The 14,477-nt window shown below is 41.9% G+C and overlaps 1 protein-coding gene and 1 long non-coding RNA gene across 12 annotated transcripts in view; one reads left to right on the top strand and one right to left on the bottom strand.

The window, feature by feature from the left end:
- The window catches only part of LOC105488799 (HECT and RLD domain containing E3 ubiquitin protein ligase family member 1), a 223,402-nt gene that overhangs the window by 150,321 nt on the left and 58,604 nt on the right, over positions 1-14,477 (bottom strand). For all 11 annotated transcript variants that reach the window (XM_011753240.3, XM_011753230.3, XM_011753281.3 and 8 more), the window contains exon 3: positions 1,230-1,325. In XM_011753240.3, coding sequence (XP_011751542.2) covers positions 1,230-1,325 — 96 coding nt within the window. The remainder of the gene's footprint in view (positions 1-1,229; positions 1,326-14,477) is intronic.
- Positions 1-14,477, top strand: part of LOC139364454 (uncharacterized) — a 114,714-nt gene that overhangs the window by 75,017 nt on the left and 25,220 nt on the right. The gene's annotated exons all lie outside the window — the stretch shown is intronic.

Raw genomic sequence — 14,477 nt, 5'->3', positions numbered from 1 at the left:
TCCTCTCGAATGTGTCTAGACTTGCTGGCTCCTTGCTTCTAGCCCTCCTAGGCTCCTATTCCCATTATCTCAAGTAGCAGAACATGTTTCATATAAATGCTAAACCATCACAGCTGTAGACCATGCGCCTGCCCTTTTGATCTCCACATTCTCACCACCTATTTCTCTGTTAGATTACCAATAAATACCGTGGGCTCCCAGAGCTCAGGGCCTTCGTGAGCTCCACGATAGGGATGGCCCCCTGGTGTCCCACCTTTCTTAAACTGTCTTTTTCTCAATCCTTTGACTCCACCGGACTTTGCCACCCCCACGACCTGGTGTTGGGTCTGATCACCCCAACACTAATAAAAAGAAACGACAGAATTAGAGTATCATATTTTGCAACCAAGCACAAATGAATTAATGTAGTCATTAACCATCAACGGCTGCTAATACCACAAAGACAACCAGATGGAACCTAATGGAAGAACACAACATGTATACAGTCTTGCTAAAGACCTAACACCTGCGACTGATCAAGCCTCTGGATCCAGTTGCCAATTTATAGGAAATACAGAAGATAAAGAAACATACAGAACTGCATCATGAGTAATCTATTAGCAAAACCCAGACTGTGGGAAATGCTACAGCCCAAAAAGCCTAGGTTCCTGGACAAACATATTGAAGGAAAAGAAAAATGGAGGAGGGAACCTAAAGATTAAAAGATTTAAAAGACTTTCCTTTTTTTTTTTTTTAATGGGCACGACTATAGTGTTTAAGGATGCACATCTGGTTGACAGAAGTATAAAGAAATACAAGGAAGTGATCAAAGTCACAATAGTGGTTACTTTGGGGAGGACAAACAGGTTATGACAAGGCTGTGAAAGGACTTCTGCAATGACTAAGAAAATTCTTTACCTAGGTACATATTAGAAGGGTATTTTATAATAATTAAGCTATATATGTGTACATTTTTCTATGTTTTACTTAATACAAAATTCTTTCAATTGAAGTTACCAGCACATAATTCAAAAATCAAAACAAATGAAAGGGTATACACATTGAAAAGTATGTCTCCTACTCACCCCACCCCCACCCTAGATACCCCAGTTCCACTCTCTAAAGGTAACAACTGGTGCCACCTCCTTTTGTAGCTTTTCCAGAGAAAATGGATTATTTTTAAGGGATAAATACATGCCATAGCATTTTAACACAAAGTTTTCAATACAAAAGCCATGATTATTACGTACCTCTTCAAAGAGACATAATGCTGCCTCATAAAGGGAGCACAAGCCATCCGATGTTCTGGTTGGTTCTCTCCACTGACTCCGATCAGCAGATGAACCCTATAATTAAAACATTGTGGGACACAGTGTAGGAAGGGGAGAGACATATGCATTAAAATTACTTAAACAGTCTACAAAAACACCTATTTGAAGACCTGTTTATATAATTATGTGCACTGAAACCAAATCCTAACATTAGGTCATGAAACTTTTACAAGGAAGTTTTATTAAATGAGCTGGCTACTGCATCACATGATAAATTACGTGCCAATCCCTCACTGATTACCTTATTAAAAAGTGATTTATTCCAAGAGACACAGGGCTCTAGAAACAATCAAGGAAGCAGAATTTTGCCAGTTACCCACTCTTTGGGTGACCAATATCCAGAAAACGTGGTCTCAGGAAATACTCCCCATGGGTATATTGCCCACCTGCCTCCCACCTGACAGCTTTAGTAATGACTTGACCAAAGCAGCAGAAAGTCTGTCCCTCCCTTCTTAGTTTCACCACAACCAAGGTCCCAGTATTACAGTAGGTAGCTAGTCAGACATGAGCAGGGCAGGAGAGGGCCACCCCCCAACCCCTACCACCAGGTATGTCAGGTGACCATCAAGTGATGGTCAGGCAGTGGTTAACTGTCTCTCTAAAACAATAATTGATTGCAGCCAGTACCAGGGAAAGGCAGTCTCCCAACAGACAGAAAAAAACCTGAAACTTGTGATCAGCAACTTGTTGATAAGATCTCAGGAGCTGGGTGAGTGGGATCAAGCATGCACATTAAGAGGTAAAATGGAGGAGTTCAACTGGTATATGACCTTCTAGGGACATTCAATGGGTAAGGGAAGAACGCCTCAAGTGAGCATGCGCACAACTCTGGTAAACACACTGCGCATGCTCCCCTCTCAAGGGCTGGCAAACCACCGTGCAGGTAAACAGCCTACCCCAAGGGAAGAAACACAGGACCCGGGAAGTATGCTAACATATAAAAGCCTAAGTCAAAAGTCAACCCGGGCACTTGATCTCTCAAGTCACCTGCTTGGCCCTCTTCCAAGTGTACTTCACTGCTTTTCTTTCCTGCTCTAAAGCTTTTTAAATAAACTTACACTCCAGCTCTAAAATTTGCCTCAGTCTCTTTATGCCCCTCAGTCGAATTCTTTTTCTGAGGAGGCAAGAATTGAGGTTACTGCAGACTCATAAGGATTTGCCACTGCTAACACCAGGAAATCAGTTCATCTTTTTCCTAGCACAGCTGAGGAATCACAGCACCTCTCTGAGACTTACTGCCTACTCTCCACAACAGGACCCAATGGGAGAAATCATTATCTCATCAAAAAATGATAGGACAGGCACGGTGGTTCACGTCTGTAATCCTAGCACTTTGGGAGGAGGAGACAGGCAGATCATTTCAGCTCAGGAGTTCAAGACCAGCCTGGCCCACACGGCAAAACCCCATTGTTGCTACTAAAAATACAAAAAAAATTAGCCAGGTGTGGGGGCACACGCCTGTAATTCCAACTACTCGAGAGGCTGAGGCAGGAGGATCACTCGAACCCAGGAGGCGGAGGTTGCAGTGAGCCAAAATCACGACACTGCATTCCAGCCTGGGCAACAGAGCAAGACTCTGTCTCAAAAAAAAAAAAAAAAAGATAAATCAGAAAGTGAACTAAATATCCATTGTCCCTCAAATTTCCATATCCTTAAGTCTTTAGAGCACAAATGTCAAGTTCTTTCTATAATTTATCCATCATATAATTGTGAAATTTTCATCAGTGGCTTTATTTCAAAAGATACTATATTGTAAAAATAATTGTATTCTAAATTATCTCTTAACAGATATACCACAGAAAAGTATATCCGCTACAGGGGAAGAAAGACTGACTTAGATAACCCACAAGATCTCATCCAACTCTAAGATTCTCTGATTTTCAAATCAGGCTATTTTAAGTAACATCATTCCGAAATAATAATTTAAAAACGCATATTTTGGACCAAGTACAAAATTCCAATTAATGTCTTCAAATGCCCACAGTATTTACACCTAACTCTAAGGGTTTTTTTTTTTTTTTTTTTTTTTTTGAGACGGATTCTCACTTTGTCGCCTAGGCTGGAGTGCACTGGCACAACCTCAGCTCACTGCAACCTCCACCTCCCAGATTCAAGTAATTCTTGTGCCTCAGCCTCCCAAGTAGCTGGGATTACAAGCCTGCACAACCATGCCCAGCTAATTTTTGTATTTTTAGTAGAGACGGGTTTCACCATGTTGGCCAGGCTGGTCTCGAACCCCTGACCTCAGGTGATCTGCCTGCCTCAGCCTCCCAAAGTGCTGGGATTACAGGCATGAGCCACCGTGCCCAGCCTAACCCTGTTTTTTTAAATATTTATTTATGGATTTGTTTTTGAGACAGGGTCTTGCTCTGTTGCCAAGCCTGGAGTTCAGTGGCAAAGATTATTGCTGTGAAAAGGAAATAAAAACTTGAGACTCCAACGCACCCTGACAAAAGAAAAAAATTAAGCTGAAGGCTGACTTATGCAAGAAGCTGCCTTTCCTTTTGTTCCAAAGTAGAGAGCTACAGATGAAAGGGTGAATATCCTCACAGGTAACTCTATGTTCACCTTATCTTATATAAAATGCCTATCTACTGAGCACCAGAGAAATACATAATTCCACTATTCTGCTCCTTTTCTCTTGCAATTTGTGGATTCAGTAATGTGACCATACCCTCCTTTTTTCCCCTCCAGCCTGCTTCTCCCCTTTAAATAGTGAAGCCCTCAATATCACCTTTGTAGAAAGGCACAGATCTCTGTAAACCAAAACTAAAATACAAAGGCCCCCAGCAACCATCTGAATGGACTCCTTCCTATGGGAGGGCACTCTAAAATATTACCTGAAGAACTGATTCAGGCCAGGACGGGAAGTGGGAGATTGGACATGCCTCATTATACCCACCCAGCATTATGCCCATCAATACAGACCTTAAGTCTGAAAAAAACATTTACAATCTATTCTCTCTAAGTCTGCTACTTGGAAGCTTTGATCTGCATGATAAAACCTACCTCTCCCCAACGCCTTATTGTAATCCACACATTCCTTTCTACTAACTCTTTCAACCAACTGCCAATCAGAATATGTTTAAATCTACCAATGACCTGAAAGCCCCCTGACCTCGAGTTATCCCATCCTTTCAGATCAAATCAATAAGATCTTACATATATTGATTGATATATTATGTCTCCCTAAAATGTATAAAGGCAAGCTGTACCCCAACCGCCTCGGGCACCTGCCACAAGGACCTCCTGAGGCTCTGTCACAGGCATGTCCTTAACCTTGGCAAAATAAACTTTATTTATTTATTTATGAGACAGAGTTTCGCTCTTGTCGCCCAGGCTGCAGTGCAATGGCTTTCTAAACTGATTCAGAAAGATCAATTTCTTGTCTCAGAAACTTCTTGGTTTACACTCATCTCCCAGGCATTGTCCTTAACCTTGACAAACCTAAATTGATTTGAGACCTGTCTCAGATATGTTTGGGTTTACATAACTCACTATAGCCTCGACCTCCCAGGCTCAAGTGATCCTCCCACCTCAGGATCTATTAATAAAGTTTATTATTAAGGCTTATTAACTATTAATAAATATTAAATTGTATTTATACTATTAATATAATTATATAGGTCAAACATTAACTTCATCAATATTAATCCGATTAATCTGATTAGTGCTGATTTATGTTAGTTATATTATATATTAGTAATTAATTAAAATTAATATCATTAAAAGCATATTGGCCAGGCGCAATGGCTCACACCTGTAATCCCAGCATTTTGGGAGGCTGAGGCGGGCAGTTCACTTGAGGTCAGGAGTTTGAGACCAGCCTGGCCGATATGATAAAACCCTGTCTTTACTAAAAATACAAAAATTCTCAGGGCATGGTGGCATGTGCCTGTAATCTCAGCTACTTGAGAGGCTGAGGCAGGAGAATCACTTGAACCCAGGAGGCGGAGGTTGCAGATCGCACCACTGCACTCCAGCCTAGGTGACAGAGTAAGACTCCGTCTCAAAATAAAAAACAAGCACATTAATAAAGCTTATTAACTATTAATAACACTTACTTAGAATTTCTTAAGTTTCAAAATACACTAAAGGTTGGTTTTTGTGTGTGTGTTTTTTTGTTTTGTTTTGTTTTTGAGATGGAGCTTCGCTCTTGTTGTCCAGGCTGGAGTGCAACTGCACGATCTCGGCTCACTATAACCTCCACCTCCCAGATGCAAGTGATTCTCCTGCCTCAGTCTCCTGAGTAGCTGGGATTACAGGCATGCATGCGCCACCACGCCTGGCTAATTTTGTATTTTTAGCAGAGACAGAGTTTCTCCATGTTGGTTCAGGCTGGTCTCGAACTCCCGACCACAGGTGATCCACCCACCTGGGCCTCCCAAAGTGCTGGAATTACAGGCGTGAGCCACCGCACCGGGCCTACACTGAAGTTTTATAGGTTTTTCATATGTGTGTGTGTGTGTGTGTGTGTGTGTGTGTGTGTGTTTCTGAGACAGAGTGTTGCTCTGTTGCCCAGGCTGGAGTGCAGTGGCTCAGTCTCAGCTCACTGCAACCTCCACCTCCCGGGTTTAAGCAATTACCCTGCCTCAGCCTCCCGAGTAGCTGGATTACAGGCACACGCCACCATGCTCAGCTAATTTTTTTGTATTTTTAGTAGAGATGCGGTTTCAGCATGTTGGCCACACTGGTTTCAAACTCCTGACCTCAGGCAATCCATCCACCTCGGCCTCCCAAAGTGCTGGGATTACAGGCGTGAGCCACTGTGCCCAGCCTATAGGTTTTAAGTTGCTCTATATAATCATCTATCCTTTTTCTATTCCATCAGGTAAATAAAACAATGGTAAAATTTACATCAATCTGTATCTACTGGGCAAATAAACTATACATAATTGCAAATTATTAAAACAGCAAATATCCCCAGCACTTTGTGAGGCCGAGGCAGGTGAATCATCTGAGGTCAGGAGTTTGAGACCAGCCTGACCATAGTGAAACCCGTCTCCCCTAAAACTACAAAAAATTAGCTGGGCGTGGTGGTGGGCACCTGTAGTCCCAGCTACTGGGAAGGCTGGGGCAGGAGAATCACTTGAACCCAGGAGACGGAGGTTGCAGACAGCCAAGATCACGCCATTGCACTCCAGTCTGGGAGACAAGAGCGAGGCTCCATCTCAAAAACAAAACAAAACAGCAAATATCCTGCTACCCTCAAATCACTGAAATGTCAGTCACTTTGGAGAGTCCTCCAAATAGCCGACTATTACGTGGCAGAACTTTTTTGTCATCTAACAAGTTCCCCCTCGGCCTTCAAAAGCTGCTATGATGAAGTCCATGCAAATGACTGACTTTCACACCACTCTCCTCACCCCAGCAAAGCTGCAGAGAAGTTTCATCTTCAGGCTCTTCATATAGCTTCCTTTTCTCTAAGATCTTTATTTTTTTATTTTATTTATTTATTTATTTATTGAGATGGAGTCTCGCTCTGTCACCCAGGCTGGAGTGCAGTGGCGCGTTCTTGGCTCACTGCAAGCTCCGCCTCCTGGGTTCACGCTATTTTCCTGCCTCAGCCTCCGGAGTAGCTGGGACTACAGGTGCCCGCCACCACGCCCAGCTAATTTTTGTTTTGTTTTGTTTTGTTTTGTTTTAGTAGAGACAGGGTTTCACCGTGTTAGCCAGGATGGTCTTGATCTCCTGACCTCATGATCCGCCTGCCTTGGTCTCCCAAAGTGCTGGGATTACAGGCATGAGCCACCGCGCCCGGCCTCTCTAAGATCTTCATAAATTTACTATGTAAAGCTTCCTGTTGTCATAGTCTCTGTAATCACCCCACCCCATTAATAATCATTATTCTTAATTATTCTCTTCAGCTGTCCCAAATCCCTCACGTCTCAGATAGCTTCCAATAACTATGCTAGCTAATCAGAGCCTTCCAATCATAGCACATTGCTCATTGTCTTCAGATCTGTGATTCTATTTGACTGTTTCTCTTATTGCTGGGTCATCTGCTATTAACCTGCTGCTGCCAAGTCAGTTTTTCTTTTTAATTATTTAGGATGGTGCTTCTCAAATTTCAGTGTTGACATGAATTACCTGGTGATCTTGTTAAAATACAGATCCTAATCAGTAAGTATAGAAGAAGCCTAAGATTCTGCATTTCTAACAAATGCAGGTGATGCCAATGCTATTGTCTATGGCTCACACTTTGAGTAGTAAGGCTTCACAGTCCAGACTTAGATATGGAATCATACCAGAAGCTAAATGTTTAAAAGTAACTAGTCCCTAGACATACAACGTGTTGCTACACCAACAAATACTTGGTTGCAACCTCTCCAAATTCCCTAATTAGCTGTGAAGCATTTCTGAGAAAAAACGCAATTGTGATCTGTGGCTTCATTATCTAAAAGCCACCTCTAGTGATCACCAAAACGAAAACAGATAAGTAGACTGATGTACCTTTCTAGGAGCTGGCACCAGGGCCATCATGATCCCTCTTTTATGCCTTTCTACAGTATGGAGAAAAATGTTGAAAACAGCATAAAGTTTTTAGTGATAAACTTGGGCTTAAATCTAGGCTCCATCACTTACTGGCACTGACTGAAAGGGTCTCATCTTGAGACCGGAATGATGCCTACATTTAGAGCTGTTACATAATTAACTGAAATTATGTGCAAAACATGCTTAGCACAGTTCCCGCTACATAGTAAGATCTCCAAACGGACAGCAATAATTATTATTTTGCATTATGTATATATACTAAGAAGAGAAAATACTGGGAGCCTTTAATAAATGACTGCCAAATGTAGCAATACCAAACCAACAAAATATCCTACCAACACTGTAATGACTGTTGTTAATTTCTTCCCAAAAGAGTCAGTATTTAAGGATAAGTCTACTCCAGCTTCAGTCAATTACGATGAAAGACACATCTAAAACTCATTCTACACAGCCCGGGCATCATGGCTCACACCTGTAATCCCAGCACTTTGGGAGGTCTATGTGGTTGGATTACCTGAGGTCAGGAGTTCAAAACCAGCCTGGACAACATGGCAAAACCCCGTCTCTACTAAAAAATATAAAAATCAGCCGGGTGTGGTGCCGGGCACCTGTATCCCAGCTACTCGTAAGGCTGAGGTGGGGAGAACTGCTTGAACCCGGGAGGCGGGAGGTGAGCCGAGATTTTGCCACTGCACTCCAGACTGGATAACAGAGTGAGACTCTGTTTCAAAAAAAAAAAAACAAAAAACACACATTCTACACAGAATTCTTAGTGTATTTTGTAAATATACTGGGGAAATAAAAAACAAAACAGGGCTAAAGCTGGGCATTTTTAGAGAAAATAAATTTTGAAAAATATAGCCCATTAAATGTATAACTTCATTTGTTCACACTGTCAACAAGATAGAAAGTTAAATGGTCCAAAAATAAACTGGAAATTAAACTAAATCTGGGGGCCAGGTTGTGGTGGCTCATGCCTATAATCCCAGCACTTTGGGGGGCCGAGGCGAGCAGATCACCTGAGGTCAGGAGTTCAAGACCAGCCTGGCCAACATGGTGAAACCCCATCTCTACTAAAAATACAAAAATTAGCTGGGCGTGGTGGTGCATGTCTGTAGTCCCAGCTACTCAGGAGTCTGAGGTAGGAGGACTGCTTGAACCTGGGAGGCAGAGGTTGCAATGAGCCGAGATCACATCATTACACTCCAGCCTGGGCAACAAGAACTAAACTCCATCTCAAAAAAATAAGCCGGGCGTGGTGGCTCATGCCTGTAATCTCAGCACTTTGGGAGGCTGAGGCAGGCAGATCACCTGAGGTCAGCAGGAGTTCGAGACCAGCCTAGCCAATATGGTGAAGCCCCATCTCTACTAAAAATACAAAAAAATTAGCCAGGTATGGTGGCAGCCACCTGTAATCCCAGCTACCTGGGAAGCTGAGGCAGGAGAATTGCTTGAACCCGGGAGGTGGAAGTTGCAGTGAGCTGAGATCATGCCACTGCAATCCAGCCTGCGCATCAGAGCAAGACTCTGTCTCAAATAATAATAATAATAATAATAATAATAATAATAATAATAAAATTTTTGGTTTCACAGGTTTTTAGTTACCTTCTTCTTATCTACTATACAAAATAACAATTTTTTCTCCCACATTTGTCTGCTTAAGATATTCAAAGACAAGACTAAATGGAGTACATTTCCTTCCATTCTGGTTGTTTTTACTCAGAATTGCTTCAGTAAATCCACATTGCATATGGATGGGATCAAGTCCCCAAAGCCTATAGCATGGGATACAGAGCTCTGCCTAGCTTGCAGCCTCAATCTCATCTCATTCCATTCCATACATCCTGGGGCTTGCTCTCCCACACCTCAATTGCTTTGTAAGCCTCTCATCTGAAAACTTGTCCAGCTCCCCTGACACACATGCCTCAAAATTGCTGGCAAATTCCTCCTACTTTTCAACTAACTTCAGGGGTACTTCCTCCATAAGACATTTTCTGCCCCTTTGCCTCCCACCCTCTTCTTTCATCCCATCATCTCCTCCCAGTACAGACTTCTACTATAGCCCATTATCATTAATTTAAAATGTCTGTTCATCCTCTTTCATTACACTGTGGGCTGCCTAAAGAGATGGATGCTACAAAGTTTATTCATCTTTTTAACCCAGTACCTAGCAGTATCTGGCACACCACGTGCAGTAAACACCTAGCGGCATCAAAGGCGAATGGCATACATGTGGTTATTTTTTATAATTTGAAGACATACACTGAAATTACTTCCCTATTCTCATGTAAGTTAATGAATATATTGTGTGTTCCCACCAAACTCATTATATATGTGTAGGCAGCAGAGATTAAGAATCACACAAGTAAATATAATTTACAGATTGAACTTATTTTTGTTAGGTCTTGTACCAGATACTCAATAGATGGTTATGTGTCTCTCCCTCTAACTTATAGCTTGGAGATAAGTTCTGGCCCAGTTACTCAAGGATAGAGAAATTCAAGACAGGGAGGATCAGGTCAGGTTGGGGTCTAGTGTAATCAGAAGAGGCTCTACAAATTTCCTAGTCCTCAGACAACAGTAAAGTGTAAGAAACGTGGGTTCTAGACTGGGCACCGTGGCTCATGCCTGTAATCCCAGCACTGTGGGAGGCTGAGGCAGGTAGATCACCTGAGGTTAGGAGTTCGAGACCAGCCTGGCCAACATGGTGAAACCCCGTCTCTACTAAAAATACAAAAATTAGCCAGGCATGGTAGCAAGTGCCTGTAAACCCAGCTACTAGGGAGGCTGAGGCACAAGAATAGCTTGAACCCGGGAGGCAGAGGTTGCAGTGAGCCAAAGTTTATACCACTACACTCTAGCTTGGGCGACAGAGCAAGACTCTACCTCAAAAAAAAAAAAAAAAAAAGAAAAGAAACACGGGTCCTGGAGACCAAAAGCATCAAATACTATCCCTGACTGTGCAAGAAGAAATAACAAATATATAATTCGGTTTAATAACCATTCCTTTCCCCTAAAATCAATCTGAGATTTAATTAAAATTCAATCTAATGTAGGCCTGAGGTGGCTTTGAGAGAGCTAAATTAAGTCAAACACATATTCCTCCCCAGAGTAGATCTGGAATTCTGAGAAAAGCAATCTAGTTTTTTGTTTTGTTTTGTTTTGTTTTTGTTTTTTTATTGAGACAGTCTTGGTCTGTCACCCAGGCTGGAATGCAATGGCGCAATCTCGGCTTCACTGCAACCTCCGTCTCCCAGGTTCAAGCAATTCTCCCTGCCTCAGCCTCCCAAGTAGCTGGGATTACAGGCACCTGCAATCATGCCCGGCTAATTTTTTTATTTTTAGTAGAGACAGGGTTTCACCACGTTGGCCAGGTTTGTCTCAAAACTCCTGACCTCAGGTGATCTGCCCACCTTGGCCTCCCAAGGTGCTAGGATTACAGGCGTGAGCCACCGCGCCCGGCCAGCAATCTAGTTTTTTAGAGGTATGTCTGCCCCAATAAGGAGCTATATTATCGGGTATGGCCATAGAGGGGAAGGAGGGAGGCACCTCCCTGACTAGTGAATTTGCTATTTTGTCTGGGAATGAGAGGCTAGGTAGAAAGAAAACTGGAAATCCAGTAATTAAAAAAAAAATTATTTTAGATCTACTTTAAGGTAGGCCTTCATGGAAACTCCACCTCTACTAAAAATACAAAAACAAAATTAGCTGGCGTGGTGGCAGGGGCCTGTAGTCCCAGTTACTCGGGAGGCTGAGGCAGGAGAATCGCTTGAACCCGGGAGGCAGAGGTTGCAGTGAGCCGAGATCACGCCACTGCACTCCAGCCTGGGCAACAAGAGCAAAACTCCATCTGAAAAAAAAAAAAAAAGTGGGGGGGAAAGGAAAAGTATTTAAACTATCCAGTCAATTATCAAATATGCATACAAGCCTAGACAATGAGGCTAAATGGACACTGAGAAAAGAAATCTAGTTTCCTGGGGTACCCTCTTCCCATTAAGGAGGAATATTGTAGAATAAGGCCTTAGAAGGTAAGGTCCTCGAGGAAGAGGCTTCTGCCTCAAGGTGACTAGCATTTTGTTCAAACACACCATTGGCAACCATTTAATCATATAACTATATTGTGCAATGATTAGTATCTTTTTTGTAACAAAGGTACTGCAAAATAAATAGCCCGTAAAATGAGGAATTAAGTGACTTCTTACAGAAATATTAACATGTGACCATGAAGAGATACATTATTTTAGGTCACTGAATGGCTTTACAGACTTGAAAGAAGTATAACATAAGAGGATGTTACCAGAAAGTATTAAGAATCAGAAAATAAATTTAGAAAAACATGTGCAAGTGAGAGGATTTGAATATTGAATAAGAAAACCCAAAGAGGCCTACGTGCCTCCCACAGCTGGTCCCTAAAGCTTTTTTAATTACATCATTGCATCCCTGGGCACCTCAAGTGAAGAGCACAGAACCTATGTCAACATTCCATATCCCAAACAAAGCATGGCATGCTTTTCTTTATTTTTATTTTTTTTATTTTTATTATTTTTTTTTTTTTGCCGGGCGTGGTGGCTCACGCCTGTAATCCCAGCACTTTGGGAGGCCGAGGTGGGCGGATCACGAGGTCAGGAGATCGAGACCATCCTGGCTAACCCGGTGAAACCTCGTCTCTACTAAAAAGTACAAAAAACTAGCCGGGCGAGGTGGTGGACGCCTGCAGTCCCAGCTACTCGGGAGGCTGAGGCAGGAGAATGGCGTGAACCCGGGAGGCAGAGCTTGCAGTGAGCCCGAGATCGCGTCACTGCACTCCAGCCTGGGTGACAGAGCAAGACTCCATCCCAAAAAAAAAAAAAAAAAAATTTATGTAACAGTAAGAAATTCAAATTTTCATAGATCTTATGATCTAAAAACCCCAAGTACTTACCTATGATAAAATGGTAAAAAATGACCCAATATTTACCATTCAGTTCATAAATGCAAAAAGCAAAGTAAGTGAAAACTTAAATGTCCCTGGTTTGAAAATAAATTCAACATAATTGGTTTTTATGGACACTCCTGTCCAAAAGCTTTCTACTTATTGGGGGTAGGGGGAGACTTGAAATACATATATATCATTTATAAGTGACATTTTTAGTTATTTTAACTAAATAGATTTGTTGGTTGATATCTGGTAACAAAGGATACCTTAAAGACTAATCAATGTAAGCCGGGCGTGGTGACTCACACCTGTAATCCTAGCAGTTTGGGAGGCCAAGGTGGGCAGATCACCTGATGTCAGGAGTTCGAGACGAGCCAAGGCCAACATGGTAAAACGCCATCTCTACTAAAAGTACAAAAATTAGCTGGGCGTGGTGGTGCATGCCTGTAATCTGAGCTACTTGGGAGGCTGAAGCAGGAGAATCGCTTCAACCTGGGAGGCAGAGGTTGCAGTGAGCCGAGATCATGCCATTGCACTCCAGCCTGGGCAACAAGAGCGAAACTCCATCTCGGGAAAAAAAAAAAAAAAAAGACTGATCAATGTAACCTAATTAAAAATAAGTCAGCTTTTAAGTGTTTGAGTCTTAATATTTTAAATTTGTATTTTATTTTTTATTTTGTTTTTGAGACAGATTCTCGCTGTGTTGCCCAGGAATGCTGCAGCATGATCTCTGATCACTGCGACCTCCGTCTCCTGGGTTCAAGTGATTCTCCTGCCTCAGCCTCCCAAGTAGCTAGGATTATAGGCACGCAACACCACACCTGGCTAATCTTTGTGTTTTTAGTAGAGATGGCGTTTCACCATGCTGGCCAGGCTGGGTTTGAACTCCTGGCCTCAAGTGATCCACCCTCCTCAGCTTCCCAAAGTGCTGAGATTACAGGCATGAGCCACCGCACCCAATCTAAATTTGTATTTTAACATTTGAATTTTTATTCTCGGTTTTTCAGTCTTACAAATTCTTGACATTGATTACACTCTACTATTTTATTATTTATTCTTTAATGTAGTATCCAAGGTTATGATAGTCAAACAATTTCCTCTGACAACACGCTCTTCACAGAGCTTTGCTTAGCTCATCACTTCCCTTCATTCTGGTCTCTACTCTAATGTCACAACTCAGTCATTCCCTGACCACATTAACTAAACAGCAACTTTTCACCTCCCAACCTCTGTCCTAAGTCTACCAGTCTCTATTCCCTTTCCCTCTTTTACTTCTCTTCTTAGAAATTTTCACTACCTGAAATTAAATATTTATTATCTGACTCTTCTACTAGGCTGTTAGCTCCATGGAGGCAGAAACTGTATCCCCAGTGTTGTAGCCCCAGGGCCTAGAATAGTACTTGGCATATAGTAAATGTTTAATATAAATTGGGAAAGATGAAAATAAGAGGTTTTTTTCCTAAAGACCTCCTGATCACTAGCCAAAGTATCTCATTTTTCATAAGTCTGCTAAAACATAAAGTTAGATGAATTTCCTAGTTCATATGAGAATTCAGAAAGCTAAAACTACAAACCTGACTCCTGATGCAGTAGTCTCAACACTGTACCAACCACATATATTAACATGCATAAAAGTTTCTTCACTCCAAGTATATGAAATATTTAACTCAACAACCACTGAAGTCTCAAATCATTCACTGTTACCACCAATTCATTAAAAACTTCATTAACTTTTCCTAAAACTGTTATGAGCTTTA

This window comes from Macaca nemestrina, chromosome 7 (genome assembly GCF_043159975.1).
Source record: "Macaca nemestrina isolate mMacNem1 chromosome 7, mMacNem.hap1, whole genome shotgun sequence".
Lineage (NCBI taxonomy): Eukaryota > Metazoa > Chordata > Mammalia > Primates > Cercopithecidae > Macaca > Macaca nemestrina.
This window is presented reverse-complemented; position numbering and strand designations above follow the sequence as displayed.